Genomic DNA, 10000 nt, shown 5'->3' on the forward strand with positions numbered 1-10000 from the left:
AGAGGATGTCGGAGGAGTGGAGATTAAGTGTACTGGTTCCGATTTTCAAGAATAAGGGTGATGTGCAGAGCTGTGGAAATTACAGAGGGATAAAGTTGTTAAGCCACACCATGAAGTTGTGGGAAAGAGTAGTGGAGGCTAGGTTGAGAGGAGAGGTGACGATCTGTGAGCAGCAATATGGGTTTATGCCAGGAAAGAGCACCACTGATGCGATGTTTGCTTTGAGAATGTTGATGGAGAATTATAGGGAAGGCCAGAAGTAGTTACATTGTGTGTTTGTGGATTTAGAGAAAGCTTATGATAGGGTGCCAAGAGAGGAGTTGTGGCATTGTATGAGGAAGTCGGGAGTGGTGGAGAAGTATGTGAGGATCGTGCAGGATATGTATGAGGACAGTGTGACAGCGGTGAGGTGTGTGGTAGGAATGACGAACCGGTTTAAGGTTAAAGTGGGATTGCACCAAGGATCGACTCTGAGCCCTTTCCTGTTTGCAATGGTGATGGACAGGTTGACGGACGAGATCAGACTGGAGTCTCCATGGACCATGATGTTCGCGGATGACATCATGATCTGTAGGGAGAGTTGGGAGCAGGCTGAGGCGAGCCTCGAGAGGTGGAGGTACGCACTGGAGAAAAGGGGAATGATAGTCAGTCGGAGTAAGACGGAGTACATGTGCGTAAATGAGAGGGAGGGTGGTGGTATGGTGCGGTTGCAAGGAGTTGAGGTGGGGAAGGTGGATGGGTTTAAATACTTGGGATCAACTGTCCAAAGTAACGGAGAGTGTGGGAGAGAAGTGAAAAGGAGAGTGCAGGCAGGATGGAGTGGGGGGAGAAGAGTTGCAGGAGTGATTTGTGACAGAAAGGTAGCTGCAAGAGTGAAGGGGAAAGTATATAAGACGGTAGTGAGACCAGCTATGTTGTATGGTTTGGAGGTGGTGAAACTAACAAAAAGACAGGAAGCGGAGCTGGAGGTGGCAGAGTTAAAGATGTTACGATTCTAGTTGGGAGTGACGAGGATGGACAGGATAAGGAATGATTATATTAGAGGGACAGCGCAGGTAGGACGGTTTGGAGACAAAGTGAGAGAGGCGAGATTGAGATGGTTTGGACATGTGCACAGGAGGGAAACGGAGTATATCGGAAGAAAGATGTTGAAGATGGAGCTGCCAGGCAGGAGAAGAAGAAGAAGGCCAAAGAAGAGGTTCATGGATGCGGTGAGGGCGGACATGCGGGTGGTTGGATATCAATGGAAGATGTGGAGGATCGAGCGAAATGGAGACGGTTGATCCGCTGTGGCGACCCTTAACGGGAGCGAGCCGAAAGAAGAAGAAGAAGAAGAAGAAGAAGAAGAAGAAGAAGAAGAAGAAGAGATTTTAGAAATTTGGCCTTTGTTGACCTCAAAATTATGAGGAGGTTGTATTCAGCGACCTCATGTGCAAATGATCTTTAAATTTCAAATCAACCAGAAGAAAATTGAGGATTTTTGAAATTTGGCCTATGTTGACCTCAAAATTATTTGGTGGTTGCATTCAGCGACCTCATATGCAAATGGTCTTCATTTTTCAAGTCAATCAGATGAAAAATGAGGATGTTAGAAATTCGGCCGATGTGACCTCAAAATTATTCGGTGGTTTTGTTCAGCGAACTGGTATGCAAATGTTCTTCAAATTACAATTCAATTGGATGAAAATTAACAATTTTAGAACAATTTAAAAATTTCGTCCAATTTTGGCTTGACCTTATGGCCTATGCTGACTTTTTGACCTATGATAACCTCAAAATAAATAAGTGGTTGGATTCAATGTCCAGATCTGCAAATACTATTCAAATTTCAAGTCAATCGGATGAAATTTGAGGGTTTTGGAAAAATTTGGCTCAAATTGGCTTATTGGCCGATGTAGACCTTTTAGGTCGATCAAATTTTACGAAATTTCAATGTGTGACCGCTGCAGGGTCAGTCACATTAATCGCTGAAAATTTCAGAACGATCGGTTAAACGGTTTGGGCTGGACTCGAGCGGACAGACAAACAAACACATAAACACACACACACACACACACACACACACACACACACACACACACACACACACACACACACACACACACACACACACACACACACACAAACAAACAAAAGTTGGTGATCAACATACTTGTTAAACAAACAGAAAAAACATTTGCCAAGTAACAAACACACAAATAAAAGGAGGTGATCAACATACTTGTCAAAAAAAAAGATTTTTTTTGCCAAACAACAAACAAACGGACCGAAATGCAATACTTCTCCGAATCCTTCGATGAGGGAAATGATTATTAAGAAAATACCCCCCTCCCAACGATGGCCGTTGACCTGTTCTCACAAAGGACTGAGGGCAAGGTGACAGAAAATCAAAACAAATGAAAATCTTCCTGGGGGTTGATAAAGAAATGAGTAGATAATGGGGAAAAGGAGAGAAGTGAACCTCCTATTTGATGCCTGTAGGTGCAGAGCCGTGCACTCCAGCGGTTAATTCTCGCCAGTTCTGTTTTCGTGGCCAAGTCCCCACACCCCTCACGTTAACAGAACTGTATCCCAATAACTCTCTGCTCTACTACTATCTGACAGCTTTATGACCATAGCACGACGTGGATCATGTTCATTACTCATGCTGACCAGGACAATGCTCTTCAACTGTGGGATGCTGCACTGCACTGCACTGAATTTTACTCACACTGTACTGAACTGCCACTCGCAAACACAGTTTGCCCTGTAGCAATGGTGCGTCCTGTGTCCCCCCATCAGACCCACATTCTTTCCCAAGAGGATCTTTGGTACACAGGAATGGCGTGTGGAGAATCATTGGAGTGGATTTTTAATAACATTATAAGGAGTGACAGAATAGGGGAAAAACACTCTTGAGACAATGTGCGACCTCAACTCCAAAATAACCACTTTGTGAATATTCAGCCGATGTGTGCTCATACACCAAATGGAGAGGCAGATGTGGCATTGTTTTTTTAATGTACTACGAGGAGTTCCCCCTATTTCCATGTACATTTCATCATGCATTGTGTCAAAAATGAGACTCAGGAGCATATTTTAGCCAAAATTTTCCAAAGTGTGTTTGTCGTTGATTGTTATCTCCATATATGAGTTTCAGAATATGGAATGGAACCTTCCCAAGCCTCAAAGTATCGACGGTGTGTGTGTGTGTGTGTGTGTGTGTGTGTGTGTGTGTGTGTGTGTGTGTGTGTGTGTGTGTGTGTGTGTGTGTGTGTGTGTGCACTTTGCCAATCAACACTTTTCCTTCATAATAAGAACAGAGTAGTTTCTCCATCATGATAATATACTTTGTATCCATGATCATGTTTTATAGTATTAATTGTGCTGATCTCTAAACCTCTTGAAATGTTTCATTCACGGAGTTTAATGCATGAGGTTTGGTTTGTTTTTGAATGAGAAGAATGACGTGTTTTGCATGAAAGTAATTTTTTGTACGCCTCCATGAAGTCAGGGCTTCTGGAGTACAGAAAAGGGTTAAATGTCGAATTGATAAACCCAAACCAGTTTATAAAAAGAAGTGTGACATTTGAGACACATGTCAGACAAAAACATCTGAGTGGATACACAATCATAAAGGGGGTCCAGCAAATGATGAAAACTCCCATGACGAGACCCAGAGCTTTTCGTGCCCGATGATTTTTTGAGTTCTGCTGCTCAGAGGTACGTTGTCTTTTTCTGTCGGTGACATCAGGTCGTTTTTCATTCAGGATTGACCGTCGGGCCTGGGAACAATGCAGAGCCAAGAAGTTTTGTTAACACTCTGTGAAAATCAATTTTCAATCAACATATTCAATTTTTTTTGATGAAAAAGTGTTCGAGTCGTGGGTTTTTTTTTTTTTTTACCAACCGAAAGACTATAAAAGCATCATAACCACTGACGGATGTGAACAGCAGATGCCTTTTAGAGCAGCAATCCCAAGATGAAAAACACACCCATTTGCATTTAAAATATCAACCTCGTCTGACGTCCCACAGTGACTGCCATTTTTGTGAACGCGCACACATACACGACGACGACGACGATGTAATGGTAAGAGCACTGGCTCTAAATCTGAGTTTGGTGGGTCCCCGAACCCTCTTCTTCCACCCCCAGGAATCTGTAAATGGATGTAATGGATTTATATCGTGGTGACATAGCACAGGCATAATGACCCAAATGGCCTCCTCCAGTAATTAAGTTCCTTGTGTATTCTTGTGTGTGTAATCATCAATATACCAGACTGACACTGTCGTGTAATGCTCAGTGCGTCTTCTCTGTGTCTGGGAGCTCAGCGTTCTAACCACAGCCAAGTCGTACGAAAGATTTTTGGAAAACAAGGTAAGTACTACTTCCTTACTTGGAGGGAGAGAGAGAGAGAGAGAGAGTGAGAGAGAGAGACAGAGAGAACAAACAACGCTGGGAAGTCAATGTCAAACTCCCCATGAAAACCCTTGACAAGAAACTTCTTCGACAGCACCAATGTTCTATCAAGAGCATGGTCCATCAAACACACACACACACACACACACACACACACACACACACACACACACACACACACACACACACACACACACACACACACACACACACACACACACACACACACACACACACTTGTGTTCAGGCAATACAGTTTATAAGTGTACACATGCATGAAATACTTTAAAACGACAAACACAAAGATTTCCCTTTGAAAGAGGAATTCAAGTGGGAAATTAGTAAAACTTAATTGAAAAATATATCAAGGTGCAGAACACAAAATGGCGATCTACGTTCCATGCCTTCACATCCACATCATGGCAAACACGTTGTTGGCTGGACCTTATCGTTTTTATATGTCTATTGATGTTGAAGTGAGGGGTGGATTACGTTAGGAGATTGCACAAAAATGTTAAACAAAGCGATATCCTGTAAAAAATAAAATTGCACATTTTCAGCGGATGAGGCACCTCCAGGGAAAACATCTGCAAGGCACCGCAGGGCCCAACACAGTCGGATATGTACATCGGTCTAATCGATGTTCCCTTGAGAGCACGGACACTTTTCCTGAAACAAGCAACCAAGCAGATTGGAGAGCACTCACCAAGTGGATTAAGCACTCAAGCTGCACTCCAATGAAATAGTTGTTAAGAAACGGCTAGTTTGGGATGCGATTAGCAACATATTAAACATACAGCTACCAGAGACGCCTTAATTGTCAAGCCATGCACGCTGACATCTCCAGATGTTTATAAGCATTGCAATGTACCCTCCGATTTTCGCTATGTTGAACAGGCATTTGATAATATGAGAGAGAAAAGTGAAAACAACAACTTTATCGTGAAGAAATCATTGCGGCCTGTTCCATGCCAAGTCGTAATGCAGCAGAGCATACCAATTGTTCGACTTTTCCTAAAAGCACCAAAATTGGTACATATGTTGACTAATGTATTCTGAACAATTCTGGATATGGAGCCACTCGAGATTTTGCCTTGGTCAGCTTTGGCGGCCATTTTCCAAAATGGCCACCATTCTACTTTAACAACATGGGATATTTGTCATTGTTATTCTCTTTGTCGGTTTCTCAGAGGTGATAAATACTCCATGTGATCTGTATTTACAAAGGAAAACAATACAAATGTCATTTGTGTTGATTTATTATATTTCCAACCATTGTATTGGGGAAAAATGGTCATTTTTATGGGAAAATCCATTTACGCACACAGCATCAGTAACAGGTTCAGAAGTATTTTGTTGTGGTGGTGGTGGTGGTGGAAGTGGTGTTGTAATTCATAGTATTGGTGTAGTAGTAGTAAGTAGTATTAGTGTGGTAACAAAGAGTTTTCTGTCTTTGCAGAATATGGAGTGATAATTAATCATCAGGAGCGGAGTCAACACGAGTGGGAGTGACCAAGTCAAAGAAGTTCCAGCTAGTGCATTCTTCCATGGACCGTGCGTCTGTTGGCCCATCCAACACAAACTGGGAACTGTGTGCCATATGCCAGGAGGACACAGCAGAGTCCCTTGTTTGCCCAGAAAATACGAAATGCCCAAACAAAGGGAGTGGGTACAAGACACTGGCCGGGAATGTGATGCAGTTTGGAGAGTTGGGCTTACTACCCAGAACGCTGCAGCTTGATAGACTTGATGAAGGAGAGGGCATCGAGGCCGCATTGGTTGCTCACAAAGCTGTCTATTATAAACGATGCATGCTTCGTTTTAATACAACAAAGTTGCAAAGAGTACAGAAGAGGCCAGCAGGAGGCAGCTCATCTGGTGAAAGCAATGCCGTTCCAGGAAAGCGCACCAGGTCACTCAGTGCAGAATCAAGTACCTCTAGTCAACCCTCATGCTTCTTCTGCAGACAGTCTGGTGTGGACACCTTACATGAAGCCACCACCTTCAAGATTGATCAGCGTGTGTGGCAGTGTGCAACACAAATTGGAGACCACGAACTGCTGGCATGGCTCAGCATGGGTGATATTCAAGCTATTGATGTCAAGTATCATTCCAAGTGTTTAATGTCTCTCTACAATCGCGCAAAGTCCTCTGTCAATGCTGAAGCCAAGACTGGTCATGAAAGTGTGGTCTCCGGAATTGTGCTGGCAGAACTTGCCCTTTACATTGAAGATTCTCACCTGGAAGAGGACACATCTCCTGTATTCAGACTTGCCGACCTAGCAAACCTGTACGCAAGCAGAATGGAGCATTTTGAAGTTCCCTTGGACATGAGAGTGAATATGACAAGGCTGAAAGAACGCCTACTAGCCGAGCTCCCATGCCTACGGGCACAGAGCAAAGAACGAGATGTCCTGTTGGCATTTGATGAGGCACTTGGCAAAGCCTGCGAGCTGGACTGTGAAAGTGAATTAGTTCACCTCGCTCGAGCTTCACAGATAGTTCGTCGATTCATGTTTGAGGAAGCCAACTCATTCACTGACTCATTCAAGGAAGACTGCCAGCAGGAGGCTGTGCCACCTGTGCTACTTTCACTGGTAAATATGGTGCTGCATGGACCCTCCATCAAGAATCAATTTGATGCTCCTTCAAGACAGGCAGCTTTGTCCATTGCACAGCTCCTGAAATTCAACGGTGCCAAGCATCGCCAGAAGCAGAAAAGAACCACCTCTCCTATTGGTAAAAAAGACACAAGAACATCCAGCTGTCAGACATGCCACATCTCAAGAAACTCTTCTGCCAATGTACATTGGCCTGATGCTGCATGCTGAGACTCGCAAGAGGGAACTAGTGGACAAGCTCTTCAGTTGTGGTCTCAGCATCTCATACGACCATGTCCTGCACCTTTCTGCAGAGATGGGAAACCGGGCGTGTCAGATGTTCTGAACAGAACAAGTGGTCTGCCCACCAACCCTGCGTGGTAGTGTGTTCACGACCACAGCTGTGGACAACATCGACCACAACCCTAGTTCCACAACAGCAAAGGATTCGTTCCATGGAACAGGGATCTCTGTCCTGCAACACCCAGCGTGTGCAGATGGAGGAGTGGAATGTGGGATTGTCATCACTGGCGGGCCTGCTGTATCAAGGACCATTGACCATCTACCTAAGTACTACACTGAGGTACCACCCATTGCTTCCACTGTCAAGGGCTCAACAGTACCAGCCACCTCTGTGACTTCTCTGAAACTGGCCAGCTTTGCAGAGCATGAGGAGAAAGAGTATGAGTGGCTAGAGAACCTGAGAAGTGCACGCGAAGTACAAGATGTGACCACAGATTGAGTCTTTCAGAAGACATCATGGGCTGCATACCATGCCAGCCGCCAGGAGCCTGGTCAAGCAATCATCACGCCAACTTCACTGCTTCTTCTGTTCCATGAGAGTGCACACACAGTCGCAATGATTAGACACTCCATGGATGTGGTCAGAAGTGCCATTGAGCATCTCAACCCGGGCCAAATGCCTGTTCTGGCTTTTGACCAGCCACTGTTTGCTCTTGCGAAGCAGATACAGTGGAAGTGGCCGGAAACACATGGGGAAGACAAACTGGTGGTGATGTTCGGAGGCCTGCATGTCGAGATGGCAGCATTGACGACATTAGGTGACTGGTTGCAGGGAAGCGGGTGGACGCATGCACTCACACAGGCAGAGATTGCTACTGCAGGACCCGCTGACTCCTTTATTCAGGCCTCTCACGTGACACGCACAAGAAGGGCACACCAGCTCACAGCAGCTGCCTTGTACATACTCCAACAACGTGCATACGATCAGCACAGCGCCAGTGCAGAAGATGACCAGCCTCCTGAGGACTTCGAAGACTGGTGCCATGAGAAAGAGAACAACTCTCCCCAGTTTTTGTACTGGGCAACAGTCCTGGATCTGGAGCTCTCCATCCGAATCTACGTGCGATCTCTGAGAGAGGGAGATTTCATCATGTACCTGGATGCTCTCACTGAGATAGTCCCATGGTTCTTCGCGCTGGACCAAATAAACTATGCCCGGTGGATACTGGTCCATCTGCGTGACATGGCAAAACTTCCACAACAGCACCCAGAGATCTACAATGAGTTCAAGGCAGGCCACTTCACAGTGCAAAAGACCAAGAGGGCATTCTCAGCAATTCCTCTTGACCAAGCGCATGAACAAAACAATGCCCGTGTCAAGGGTGACGGAGGTGCCGTTGGCCTGACGGACAATCCCAGTGCTCTGAGGCGCTGGATGGTCGCCGGACCCGAGGTGGCCAGAGTGATCATGGAGTTTGAGGAGGCGAACATGCATCCAAATGCCAATGACGAGACACGTCATCATGAAGAAACAATTACCTTTGGGTAATTACCTTTGGGTTACCTTTTGGGTAAAAACTCTGAATTACCTTTGGGATGGGCAAGAACTACCGCTACATCCCTGCCCATGAAATAGCTGCTTCCCTTGGTCCACAGAAGGCACGTGCCCTCCCTGTCTTCCACGCCATGACCGGATGTGACACGGTATCAGCATTCGTGGGGCATGGGAAGAAATCTGCCTGGGCCACATGGATATCGTTTCCAGAACAGACAGTTTCTCTTGTGACCCTGACCATCACACCAGTCAACATCTAGGATGACACAATGCACTGCATTGTAAGGTTTGTGGTGCCCCTCTATGACCGCACCAGTCCATATACGGACATCAACGAGGCCAGAAAGAAACTCTTCGCCAAGAGCAACTCCGTCCAGCGCATCCCACCTACCTACGATGCTTTGCAACAGCATGTGAAGAGATCAGTCTTCCAGGGTGGCTATGTCTGGGGGCAGGTCTTGGTCCCTAAACCCGTGCATCCATCACCAACAAGCTGGGGCTGGCGGCAAACAGAGGATGGGTCCTATGAACCGCTCTGGACCACACTCCCTGAGGCTTCAAAAAGCTGCTTCGAGCTGGTGTCGTGCGGCTGCAAAAAAGGCTGTAGAAACCACTGCAATTGCAAGAAGGCTAATCTGCAATGCACTGGACTGTGTGCTTGTGAATGAGAATGCCAGTAGACAGACGCAGTAGACACAGACAGAGATATCGGCCGAGCTTAGAATGTGCAAATGCAAAGTTGCATTGCTTGTGAAAGTGTTGACTTCTTGATCCAGAGCCAGTACACTTGAGCTCAGAAACTCATATTGTACTTGACTGATGTATGCGTGTACCATGTGTTCTGGTAGAATGGTAGTAGACAGTAAACCGTAGCCGCTTCAAAGTGAAGTGTGCAATAATTTGACTACATTTTCTGAGTTTGTCATTATCATGATTATCAGTTCCCTTTTCAAAATAGAGTAAAGTATGTAATCTATAATGCAATTTTTGTTGATTCCAACCCCATTGAATGTGATGAATATCATTTGACTCTTGTTCTCCAAACAATAATCGGTACTTTTCAGTGAAAAGTTTCAGGAGAGGAGCAATTTACAAATGAAATAATGGCTTTTTTACCGAAAATACTGGCTCATAATATTTGAATATGCCTTTTCATGGTCAATTTACAGAATTTTACACTTTCCTTATATCGACCACCAA

General features: G+C 45.1%; 2 protein-coding genes across 2 annotated transcripts in view; one reads left to right on the forward strand and one right to left on the reverse strand.

Moving 5' to 3' along the window:
* Positions 1 to 2625: 2625 nt before the first annotated feature.
* LOC147033064 (beta-4C adrenergic receptor-like) overlaps positions 2626 to 10000 on the reverse strand; it is a 16467-nt gene continuing 9092 nt past the window's right edge. The window contains exon 2 of the mRNA XM_085871175.1: positions 2626 to 3764. Within this exon, the coding sequence (XP_085727301.1) occupies positions 3393 to 3764 (372 nt within the window). The 3' untranslated portion in view covers positions 2626 to 3392. The remainder of the gene's footprint in view (positions 3765 to 10000) is intronic.
* Positions 5925 to 7744, forward strand: LOC147033065 (uncharacterized). The gene is made up of 2 exons (XM_085871903.1): positions 5925 to 7141; positions 7404 to 7744. The coding sequence occupies exons 1-2, from the start codon at positions 5950 to 5952 to the stop codon at positions 7742 to 7744; spliced, it is 1533 nt and encodes a 510-aa protein (XP_085728029.1). The 5' UTR covers positions 5925 to 5949.

Source organism: Eptatretus burgeri, chromosome 2, assembly GCF_056783735.1.
Source record: "Eptatretus burgeri isolate ZD-2024b chromosome 2, Ebu_testis_v1, whole genome shotgun sequence".
Taxonomy (NCBI): domain Eukaryota; kingdom Metazoa; phylum Chordata; class Myxini; order Myxiniformes; family Myxinidae; genus Eptatretus; species Eptatretus burgeri.